The 12687-nt window shown below is 30.2% G+C and overlaps 2 protein-coding genes across 2 annotated transcripts; both read left to right on the top strand.

The window, feature by feature from the left end:
- The first annotated feature begins 1065 nt into the window (after nt 1–1065).
- On the top strand, nt 1066–4428 carry LOC107919001 (uncharacterized). Its single transcript, XM_016848546.2, has 2 exons — nt 1066–2554; nt 3999–4428. Exons 1-2 carry the CDS (start codon nt 1085–1087, stop codon nt 4326–4328), a joined length of 1800 nt encoding a protein of 599 aa, XP_016704035.1. The 5' UTR covers nt 1066–1084; the 3' UTR covers nt 4329–4428.
- A 4803-nt stretch (nt 4429–9231) lies between these two features.
- Nucleotides 9232–12294, top strand: LOC107919465 (uncharacterized). Its single transcript, XM_016848919.2, has 2 exons — nt 9232–10671; nt 11773–12294. The coding sequence occupies exons 1-2, from the start codon at nt 9232–9234 to the stop codon at nt 12292–12294; spliced, it is 1962 nt and encodes a 653-aa protein (XP_016704408.2).
- The last annotated feature ends 393 nt before the right edge of the window (nt 12295–12687 follow it).

Genomic DNA, 12687 nt, shown 5'->3' with positions numbered 1-12687 from the left:
AGGAAGTTGTGGGTAGACCTGTCTTAGTCTATGAGCCTTGCCACTCGGCCCGGCTCGAAAGTCCACTCGAAAAGTAGGAGGATTTGAGTAAAAGTATAGGTCTGAAAAATGGGCTTAAGCAAAAAATAAAGGCCCGTTTATAAAATGAGTTTTACCTCGGATAAGGCTTTTTTTTAGCTCAAGCCCAACCTGGGTATGAAAAAAAAAATCAGCTTTTTTTTTCACTATTTTGCTACAATTTCACATTTATGTTGGTACTATTTTGTTGTTATTATTTGGATATTGTATAACTCTTATTTTATTATTTTATTGTTAATTTTGTTACTATTTTTCACATTTGCTTGTTAAGTTGCATTTATGTTAGTGTTATTTAAGTATACATATATTATTTTATTTTATTTTCAATTTGTTGGGAAACATTTATTTTAATATTTTTAGTATTTTGATGTATTATATATATTTTTTAAAAATTATATAAAAAATTTAATATGGGCGTATTGGGTTGGGATCAGTTCAAGTTTTAGTATTTTTATATGAGTCGGGCTTCGACAAAATTTTAGGCCCATTTTTTGGGCCAGGCCTGGGCCTAGTAAACGTGCCTAAATTTTTTGTTGGGCCCAACCCAAATCCAGCCTAACCCATAGACACCTCTAATTGTAGGGTGACCGGGTAAGGAACCACAATGACTTTTATTGCAAATTTTATATTTAAAAAATTTATGTATAACAATATTTTAAGAAATAATTATTTAAAATATTTTTAAAAAATAATCTCTAATTCTGAACCACCACGACAAGCTGCGTTAAAATATATTGTAAATAAAATAATTGTTTATATTATCTGTTATAATTCCTTTCTTCCCGATGTGATAAGATAGTTGTTTATCATCATCAACTTCAAGAAGATGGAATTACTTCATTGTCTTATTTGCTTACAATGTATGCATAGAAATCATTGATGACTTACGCATTAAGAAAAGTAGAGAATATTATATACTTTGAAATTAGAATTTTTCGATTGTTATATATTGCAATAACATGTTTGCAAGGAAATATATATTTTGTATTGTTTCATAAAAAAAAAAATGGAGATTCAACATTTCATCCATGAGCACCCCTTGTCATTCATTAAGGAGGGGAATAAAATGAAACGGTGCAAAGTATGTTGGACGTACTTATCTGGCCCGACCTATGGTTGCGAACCTTGTAAGTATTTTCTTCATAAATCTTGTCTTGATGAGTTCAAAGAAGAGGTTCAAAGTTCCTTTCATCTATGTCCTCTTAGGATCGCCCATTATTTTAAATATAGTTTTCATGCTCGTTCCGGTGATTGTTTTCTTTGTTATGAAACTATTACTTCAAACTTTTCCTATATATGCAAGTTAAGTTGTACGTTTCAAACGCACGTGGAATGCGCTGTAAAGCCGATGGTAGAATATTCAGATGAGGAGTACACCATTCAACATTTCACTCATCATCATCCCTTAAAACTTGTTGATTCCAACCAGAAAGATGAAGTGATGTGCTCCTTTTGTGAAGAGCTCTGCTCTTCTTCTTCTTCTTCTTCTTCTTCTTCTACCTACGGTTGCATGCGATGCGAGTTTTTCCTTCATAAGTCTTGCATGAAGAGCATTCCACGACAGTTGATCAATCATCGCATCCATCCATGCGCTCTCATATTCATCTCATCAGATCGTTACAGTGATACCAAATGTGATTGTTGTGGCGAACATATTGTCCCCGGCATGCAGTTCAGCTGTGGAGCATGTGCTTTCAATCTCCATATCAAATGTGCCCTCTTTCCCATCATAGACTCTGAAGATGCCAAAGAGATCCAACATTTCTCTCACCCGCATACACTGGCTCTTGTCCAAAACGATGAAGAATATGGCAGCGAAGCTCGTTGTGTAGCATGTGCACAGATTTGCTTAGCTCCTCCCGCACCAACTTTTAGGTGTAGCAGATCATGCAACCACTTCTTTTTACATAAATCATGCTATGTTAAATTACCTTACAAATCTTATAAAATTAAACATCCTTCTCATCCCGACCACCCTCTCACCATCAAATCCCTTCCATACAATGATCATATCCACACTTGTGATGCATGTTGCCGGGGCATTGATTCAACTCTTTTAGCATACAGCTGTCGAGAATATGAGTGCAAGTTTAACCTTCACTTGGATTGTTATAAGGTGCTAGCCTCTATTAAGTTTAGTGGTCATAAACACCTTCTCACTCTCTTTGAGAAAACAGCCGATGTTACTTGCCATCTTTGTGGTGGAAACTGCTGTAACTTCGTCCTTCGATGCGTGCCATGTGACATTAACATCCATCTCCAATGTTTTCCTTCAGCACCTAAAACAATAAAGCACAAATGTCATCTCCATCCTTTAATCCTTACAAAGTCTCATTTTGAGTATGAGTTAAACTCAGATGAAGAAGAGGATGAATTTTATTGTGATGTTTGTGAGCAAAAAAGAAACCGAAAAGAGTTGGTTTACTATTGTGTGGAGTGCAAATTTATTGCTGAAGTTAAGTGCGTGGTTGATGAGGTTAGTATATCTTTTATTATTCAATTTAAATATTTAATTGAATTACTTTTTATTAAATGTTTATCTTTTAAAATATTTGCTTACAAAAGCTTACATTAAAATTTAAGAAGTGATGCTAACATTAGGATTTAACCTTAGACTTTAACCATATATATCTTAGTATTGTTCATACATATGTGTATATATAGGAATAGATTATATTAGTATCGTCTTAAAAAGCATAGTTTTTAGGCACCAATAAAATAATGCCACCTCATTAAATTTTAAAGATAATAAAGTATTATTATACACTCATGCATATCTAATATATTCTCCAACTTAAATTAAATTAAATTACTTAAATTAATTAATTTTTTAAATTATAAACAAGCATCTTTTCTTTTTCTTTTTTTGCAAATTTTAATCATTTTGTTTTTTTTCATAAGTTAATTTTTTTTATTTTTGTGCAATTTTTTTCTATATCATTGGCATATAATTTTGGTAATTATTTTATCCTAAATCCCGAAGCCCGAGATTTAGGGTTTGGTTTCAAAATTTAAGATTTATGGTTTAAGTTTGGGGTTCAAGGTCCATGTTGAGGGTTCAATGATTCAAGGTTTAAGGTTTAATGGTTTAGGGTTCAAAGATTTGGGGTTACGAGTTTAGATTTAGGATTATGGGTTTAGGTTTGGGGTTTAGGGTTCAGGATTCCAAATTTAAGGTTCAAAGTACAAGTTATCAAAATTATGTGTTAATGACTAGGAAAAAATTGTTGAAAGGGAGCATGAATAATGTGGTGAGAATAATCCATAAAATAATTTATCTATAGATGGGTGTATAATAATAATTTCATATTTTTAAAATTTGATGATGCGACAAAATTTTATTAGTGCCTAAAACCCTTAGTTTTTAGGATCATTCTAATGTAAGTTATTCTCTCTCTCTCTCTCTCTCTCTCTCTCTCTCTTAACAATTGTCATGCATGTAAACTTATCAATATATTTGTAATTGTCATGCATGTAAATTTTTTAATCAATTTGATACCTCTATCATATCAATCTAAAATTACATATATTTAACAATTGAAGGTTATTTTTCACATAGAATGGATAGTTAGAAATTTTTAATTTATATCAAACTTGACATGCATGATCTACATGAATGGAGAATAAAATATGATTGTTGAATCATTAAAATATTCATCGTATAAAAAGATTAAATATTTTTAATTTTAAACCACTTAAGTTTTACACTAGTATAAATGGATCCCTCTCTCTCCTTCCTCTCCCCAAACACATATTCATGTATAATATTGATCCTTGAATATCTAAATAACATAAATGATAGTGGGTAACTATTTTATACCTACCCTAGTAAAGATTAATACTTATAATGAATTAAAGATTAGTAGGTATAAACAACTAAACATTAAACTATCTTATTGTTTAAATTGTATGTGAATCAGGTGTTGCCATTAATCTACGAGAACCATTCTTTTGATAAAGAAATTCTAGTAGGTGGTATGAGCGAAAAAGTTGAATTTTATCCAGAAATTCAAAAATGGCATGTGGAAAATCTCCTACTAAGGTGCATCAAATTAGAAGTCAAAATGAAGCAATTACAAGAAGAAATGGATGGTGTGAGAAACGAGATAAAGAAGACATCAGGTATATTAAGCAATCTAGTGGGAGGTAGCTCAGGACTGTTAAATGAACTAGTTGAAAATAACTCTCAATTGCGAGATTTGTGCTTGGATGCCAAATATCAAGGTTTGAGAATTCAAGTGGATTGGTAAAAATAATTAAAAATATTTGTAAAAATAAATATGAAAATAATATTCTATATTTGATTATAATTTTAAATTAATTTACTAATTTGACTAATTAAGAATGAAATTACTTTAATGTCTTGTTTGCTTGTAATTTTAGACTATGCATAGAATCAGTGGTGAATTAAGCATTAAGAAAAGTAAGAGAAAGTGATTCGATTGTTATATATTGCAATAACATGTTTGCAATGATGTATGTATTTTTCTATTGTTTCATGGAGATTTAAAATGTCATCCATAAGCACCCCCTGTCATTCTTCGAGTTGGGGAAAAGAGCGAAACGGTGCAAAGCATGTAGGAGGGACATTTCTGGCCCAGCCTCTGGTTGCGAATGTTGTGACCATTTCTTCGTAATGTCAAATTTGGGCTTCAACATTTATATTTTTTGTCAATTTAATTTTTATTTTTTTAGTTAATTTTTATCCTTAACTTTTTATAAAAGTCAAGTCATTATTTTTTTAATAGAAATACTGCTTAAAACATTAAATTTTTTAATGATATTGGTATGGTAAGTTGTATGGCAATCCATATGTACTTTCATGCTGACATAACACTATTTGTCATATATATTATGTCAACAAATAAGTTTAAAAATATAAAAAAAATTAAAATGATAAAAAGTTCATAAATTTTTTTTTAAATAACATGAAGTACATGTGGATTGTCATTCAAGCTATCATATTTAAAAATTTAACGTTTTAATCAGTATTTCAATTAAAAAACAATTTAACTCTTTTTAAAAGATCGATAGTCAAAATCAATCTTTTTTTTAAAAATATTGATAGTCACATTTAATTTTAAAAAATAAAGACCAAATTGACAAAAAAAATACGAACTTTGAAACTAAAATTGATATTATACTATTTTAAAAATATCAAAATTTGAAACTATAAGTGGTGAATTAGGATGGTGAGTTATTGATATGAGTTTTGGAGTGTCAAACAATGCTCGAGGGCGGATAGGATGGATGGGTGAGAACTTAATCCAGAAGTTACATTGCATCATATAAAAATTGAGTATACATTGATTTATTATATGTTACATGAAGAATGCTTAGTTCACTACTATGCTATTTATTATATGCTTTATTGTTTTTCAATTATATGTAATGATTTAGAATTTAGGCTAACACTGAGCCGTTATATGCTCACTCCCCCTTTCATTACCTCTCAAGAAACCTAAAAAACTAGGATTCAGAATAGCAACCTATTTTTTTTCTCACTATTTCTATTTTTAAGTTTTATTTAAAGTTTCCCTTAATCAATTTATTTACGGGATTGTAATAATTATTTTTGCTTTTTTATCGTAGATTTAGGATTGTTTAGCTTATTTATTTTAAGCGTGACATTTAATTATTACTCTGATATTTGTATGCTATTCGATTTAGAAAACTATTATTTTAAATGTTTTCTGCTGCTTTATAAAATACTTAAAGTTTTGATAAGTCTTTTCTTGAAAACCTTAACCGTTTTTTAAAACTCCACATTAATGAAATTGTAATTAAATTGTTAAGTTCAATAGGTTTAAATTAATGAATTTTTTTCCCTACAAATTAACAAAAGAACGATTTTCAAACAAATTAACAAAAGAATGTAACCCCTTCGGGCAAAGCTAAGTATTTGTTCTTCCAATATTTTATTAAATTAATATATTTAATTTTATTTATTGAAAAATATTTTCATTTAATAAGATATTATTAATATATTTTCTCGTCTGAAAATTAAATATTTTATTAATATAATATTTTAATTAATATATTTTTATTTGATAAATTATAATTAATAAGTTTACCTATAGGGAATAGTTATAAATTTACTTAAAATTTTAAATAATATTTATTATAAATAACTAATTTAATAAAAAAATGCACATTCTAATTGTGGATTTCGCTGTTATAAGTGAAAAGTTGTTATAGAGGATTAGGATAAAATACAAAAAAATGGTTCTACTAGAAACTTGGTTGTTGCTGTTGCTATAGAAAAATGTTGATATAGTGGATGGTTGTTATAAAGAGGCTGGCTATATTTAATGCATTGTGTGTATAGACAGTTAATTTTATGATGAAAGCTTTTAATTTTTTTTATTTAAAAGAGGGACATAATGTATAATTCGATATATGAACTTTAGTTTGGTGCAATCATACATATGAAACTTTGATTATGGTTCAAATGTGTTTAATTTTGATTCAATCGCACATATTTAAAGAAATAAATACATCAATTTTTTTTATATTGGATACACATATATAATTATTTGTGTATGCAATATATAAACATAAAAAGAAGTTATATAAATAATTGTGTTAATAATTTGTGAGAACTAGGTCAAATCAAAATTTCATGTATAAAATTACACATTAAACCAAAATTCATAAATAGTTTTGAGCTTTATCCCAAAATAAATCAATTATATAAATTTGTTTAGTTAAAAGATTAGATGTAACGGCCCTAAATTTTTATTTTTGTTTCTGTGAAATTGTAACATAAATATATGTCTATCTTAGTGGTTAAGTGTTTTGGGTGTGTCTGAGAGGTCCCAAGTTTAAGTCTTGCCTTGGAAAAATTTTGGTATTTTTCTGATTAAAGCCTTAACCTTGTTGTTGGGCTTAAGTTTATTTATTTGTAAAATTATTTTAGAATGGGCCTATTGGTTTGGTGGATAAGTGAAATGTTAAGTTTGTTGAAGGTCTTGTGTTCTATTCCTTGTGTAAGCAAGGGTGTTAATTTTTGCTCGATTGTCTGGTAAAGAATTTTGGTGGAGTTGGGAAATTGAGTGGTAGTTGGTTTGTGGGATTAGTGGTGAGAGATTTGAGGGGTGGGGTTGTCAGTTCTGATTAGGTTTCTTTTTTTTTTTTTGAAATTTTTAGCTTTCTTGCCCTTTCTAAAATTTTTCCGACGTTACTCTTCTGCTCTTCCCCTGTGGTTTCTCTTCTTTTTCCCTTTCTATTTTCGATCCTCTCTTCCCGCTATTATACTTCCTTTCCCATAACTCTGTCTTCGTTGTGTGAATCCAACAAGTGAATTCTTGGTATTTTTTTTTGCAAGTTGTGTATGCTAAAGTATGATTGGGGTTGTATAGACGTTTTGGTAGCAGCGAATCGTTTAGGGTTTGAAATGTTCCCTTAGGTTGCACGGGTCATCCAAATCGACTGTGAATCTATTGTAGGATCGGTAAGGCCTGCTTAGACCTTAAATTGTATGATTTGAATATCGGATGTATGTATTGAGCATGGTCAATATACGCATGTTTACTGATATGTATGTATGACTGATAATTGTATAAAAGCATGTTATTCTGTATGTCTGCACTGAGTATGTTTATTTGCATTTGTATTGGAGGGATGATGATTATTGGAGGAAGTGTACTGAAAGGCATTTATGCCTATTATTTGGCAGCTCAGCTGTAATATTTTGATATGTGCCGCATCTCGGTACAGCATGGTGTGTAGGGATGCGTGAGTGTTTTAAACCCCACATGGTGTGTAGGGATGGTCGGTGATGGGATGTAGAGGCTGGGGGTAGGATCTGATTTTTGATCTGACTATTTACTGCATCTATTACTGTAATGGGCTTAGGCCCAATTCTGTATCTGTTATGGGCTTAGGCCCGAATCTGAGACTATTAATTCTGATATTCTTAATCTGTAATGGGCTAAGGCCCAAGTCTGTATCTAACTGTACATTTGTTAATTTGATTGTGTGAATGTTTTCTGTGGGGATTACACACTAAGTTTACGTAAACTCACCCTTTTTGTTTAATCTGTATAAGTAATCCCTAGACTTAACAGTTTGGTGTAGCGGAGGACTCAACGGTGGCCACATGTGTTTTAAACTATTTTCTTTTGGTTTATGGTTAAGTTAATTTGTTGGGTTGTTTTTGTAATCGGACTTATGGACTGTTTTGTTTTATAGTTGGGATTTTAACTGCTTTCATGGATGTATAACTGCAAACTTAACAAAATCATGGTTTTACTAAAAACAAAAGGGTTTTCCTAACATGAACGCTTTTATTTAATCATCATGATTTTTCTTAAAATAAACGATTTCTAAGGCTTCTACAACAAATTATGTTTTTAAACCAATTGATTAAACGAGTAAGTGATTTTTGAATTGATAAGAGATAGATAAAAGTAATTAAACAGAAATGTTTTTATCAGGACAACTTAGATTTCAAACCCCATTCCGTGTGACATCGTCATATTCGACCATAACGTCTAGGCCAGGTTTGGGGTGTTACATTAGATTCAATAAATATTGGTTTTGTGTTAGTAATTTTTTGGAGGTTGAATTAAGTTTTTTTTTTTACCTTCGTTTTAAAAATTTTAGAGATTAATTCTTTTGGAATTCATGTTAACGGATTTTAAAGTTATTTTTATTATTCATAAAAACTAAATGGAATTAAGAAATGTTATTATGCAATAACTTTCGTTTACGTGAAAATAATTAAATTATTTATTTATTAAGTGTATAATTATATTAAATTAAAACTTACTTTATCATGTTACACATCAAAAGAATGTTTAATTTAAGATTTTGGCCTACTTTATTTGGGATATTAAGATTGAATTGCTATAAAAAGTTAAAACATATTGTAAATAAAATGATTGTTTATATTATAATTCCTTTCTTCCCCAATTGCTTATTATGATGAATTTTAACCATTAATTTATTAATTTAATTAATAAAAAATAGAATTATTTTGATGTTTTGTTTGCTTGCAATGTCAGTCTAACCATAGAATTAATGGTGACTTATGCATTAAGAAAACTAAGAGAAAATAATATATTTTGAAATTACACTTTTCAATTGTTATATATCGCAATAACATGATTGTAACCATGAATGCATTTTTTATTGTTTCATTAAAAAAGAATGGAGATTCAACATGTCATCCATCACCACCCCTTGTCATTGTCGTCATTCATTAAGGAGAGGAATACAATGAGATGGCGTGAAGGATGTGGGAGGCCCTTAACCGGCCTGACCTATGGTTGCAGACCTTGTAAGTATTTTATTCATAAATCTTGTCTTGACGAGCTCAAAGCAGAGGTTCAAAGTTTCTTTCATCCATGCCCTCTTACCATCTCCACTGAATATGATGCTTCTTGTTATGTTTGTTTTAAACTTATCACTTCAAACTTTGTCTATAAATGCAAGTTAAGTTGTAGGTTTCGAGCGCATGTGGAATGCGCCCTAAAGCCAATGGTAGAATATTCAGATGATGAGTACACCATTCAACATTTCACTCATCTTCATCCCTTAAAACTTGTTGATTCCAACCAGAAAGATGAAGTGTTCTGCTCCATTTGTGAAGAGCTCTGCTCTTCTTCTTCTTCTTCTACCTACGGTTGCATGGAATGCAAGTTTTTCCTTCATAAATCTTGCATGAAGAGCATTCTGCGACAGTTGATCAATCATCGCATCCATCCATGCACTCTCATATTCATGTCAGATCCTTACCTTTATATCGGAAGTGACTGTTGTGGTGAACGTATTGTCCCCGGCATGAAGTTCAACTGTGGAGCATGTGATCTCAATATCCATGTCAAATGTGCCTTATTTCCCACCATAGACTCTGAAGATGCCAAAGAGATCCAACATTTCTCTCACCCGCATACACTAGCTCTTGTCCAAAACGATGAAGAATATGGCAGCGAACCTCGTTGTGTAGCGTGTGCACAGATTTGCTTAGCTCCCGCACCAACTTTCAGGTGTAGCAGATCATGCAACCACTTCTTTTTACATAAATCATGCTATGTTAAATTACCTTACAAATCTATAAATTTTAAGCATCCTTTTCATCCCGAACGCTCTCTCATCATTACGTCCCTTCCATACAATGATCATATCCGCACTTGTGATGCATGTTGTCGGGGCATTGATTCAACTCTCTTAGCATATAGCTGTCCGGAATCTAAGTGTAAGTTTAACCTTCACTTGGATTGTTATAAGCTGCTGCCTTCTATTACGTTTAGCGGCCATCAACACCTTCTCACTCTCCTTGAGAAAACAGCCGGTGTTACTTGCCATCTTTGTGGTGTAAACTGCCGTAACTTCGTCCTTCGATGTGTGCCATGTGACATTAACATCCATCTCCAATGTCTTCCTTCAGCACCTAAAACAATAAAGCACAAATGTCATCTCCATCCTTTAATCCTTACAAAATCTCCTTTTGAATATGAATTGAACTCATATGAAGAAGAGGATAAATTTTATTGTGATGTTTGTGAGCAAAAAAGAAACCGAAGAGAGTTGATTTACTATTGTTCGGAGTGCAAATTTATTGCTAAAGTCAAGTGCGTGTTTGCAGAGGTTAGTAAATTTTTATTATTATTCAATTTAAACATTTAATTGAATCACTTTTAAGGGGATGTGTGGTTAATATTTTAATAATTCAACCTTCATATTTCTTGCTCTATTCATATAGATCAAGCATGTCCAATTTGGTATAAATTAAAAATTTATAACTATTTGTTTTATGTAAAAAAATCTCAACTGTTAAAAAATATATTAGTATACACAGTATTTTATATCAATATGATAAAAATATCAGATCGATTAAAAGATTTACATGTATGAAAAGTACTACAAGTATATTAATAAATTTAACGGTTCAATTGTCTATACTTATATATATTTTTCTATGAAAATATCTAAAAATAATATCCATATTATTTGCATACAAAAAATTTAAAAATAATATCTCAAAATACTTTTGATTAGATGTTCATCTTTTAAAATATTTGCATACAAAAGCTTACATTAAAATTTAAGAGGAAATGATGTTAACATTAGGATTTGACTTTAGACTTTAAGTGCTAACGAAGAGTTAACTATTTCTTCTTTTGTTCCTTTGAGCTTTTGCCTTGTATATTTTAGTATTATATATATATATATATATATGGGGGAGGGATCTATTTGTCCTAGTGTAAAATTAAGTGATTTTATATTTTTTAGTAATTTTTTATAATTAATATTTTAATAATCTAACCAGTAAACTTATCAATATATTTGTATTTGTCATGCATGTATCTATCTATATTTAATTATTTATTTAACGGCTTAAAGTTATTTTTTAGTATAAAATAAATAGTTAGAAAATTTTAATTTATACCAAATTAGACATGCATAATCTACATGAATAGAGAATAAAATATAATATTTAGATTATTAAAATACTAATTTTATAAAAAAATTTATGGAACGGAGAACCACTTAAGTTTTATATCTATATAAATGGATCCCTCTTCCCCTTTCCTAAAGAAATATTCATGTATAATATAAATGATAGTGGCTAACAATTTTATACCTACCCTAGAAACGATTAGTACTTATAATGAATTAAAAAAAGATTAGTATGTATAACCAATTAAATATGAAATTATCTCATTGTTTAAATTATATGCGAATCAGGTGTTGTCATTATTTTCTGAGGACAATTCATTTGAAAAAAGAATTCTGAAAGATTATGTGACTCAAAAACTTAAATTTTATCCAGAAATTCAAAAATGGCATGTTGAAAATCTCTTACTAGAGTATATCAAATTAGGAGACAAAATGAAGCAGTTACAAGGAGAATTGGATGGTGTGACAAATGAGATAAAGAGGAAAAAAGGTATATTACGCGACCTAGTGGGAGGTAGCTCAGAATTTTTAATTCAACTAGTGAAAAATAACTCTCAATTGCGAGATTTGTTCAATAGTGCCAAGAATCAAGGTTTGATGATCAACTGGAATGATAATAATAATTGTCAAGAATTTCGCTCCTCCAACATGTACACCGACTCCACCGCTGCTGCCTTTGCAAACTTTCGTGGCTTGCTAAATCATCACAAGAGGAATTGGAGGAGTAGTCTCGGAGGTGGTTCCACTAACAACGGTGACGATGAATTGGATGGAGACGATGTCAACGACGACAAGGATTATTTATTTTGAGGTTGAAGTATGGTATTTTCTATATTTGTTTTAAAGTGTTTAGAGGCTATTTATTTTTCAATTTACTGTAGCTTCATTAATAATATCATTTTTAAAATTCGAATCTGAATTCTCTTAAAAATATAAGGTGTTTTATCATTACATCTTTTGTAAGCAAGAATTTTGTTGTTTTCTTATGAGGATTTGAAAGCAAGGAATAGATGCTTGTTCTTGTATTCCTTGCACAAATTAATTAAGAGTTCTGGATACCTCTTTCCACAACAATACATTTGCTTGCAATATTAGTCTAAGCATAGAATTAGTGGTGACTTATGCATAGAGAAAAGTAAGAGAAAATTCTATATTCTGAAATTACGCTTTTCGATTGTTATAAATTGCAATAACATGATTGCA

Source organism: Gossypium hirsutum, chromosome D13 (assembly GCF_007990345.1).
Source record: "Gossypium hirsutum isolate 1008001.06 chromosome D13, Gossypium_hirsutum_v2.1, whole genome shotgun sequence".
Taxonomy (NCBI): domain Eukaryota; kingdom Viridiplantae; phylum Streptophyta; class Magnoliopsida; order Malvales; family Malvaceae; genus Gossypium; species Gossypium hirsutum.
The sequence above is the reverse complement of the archived record's forward strand: the minus strand, read 5'-3'. Positions and strand labels throughout refer to the sequence as shown.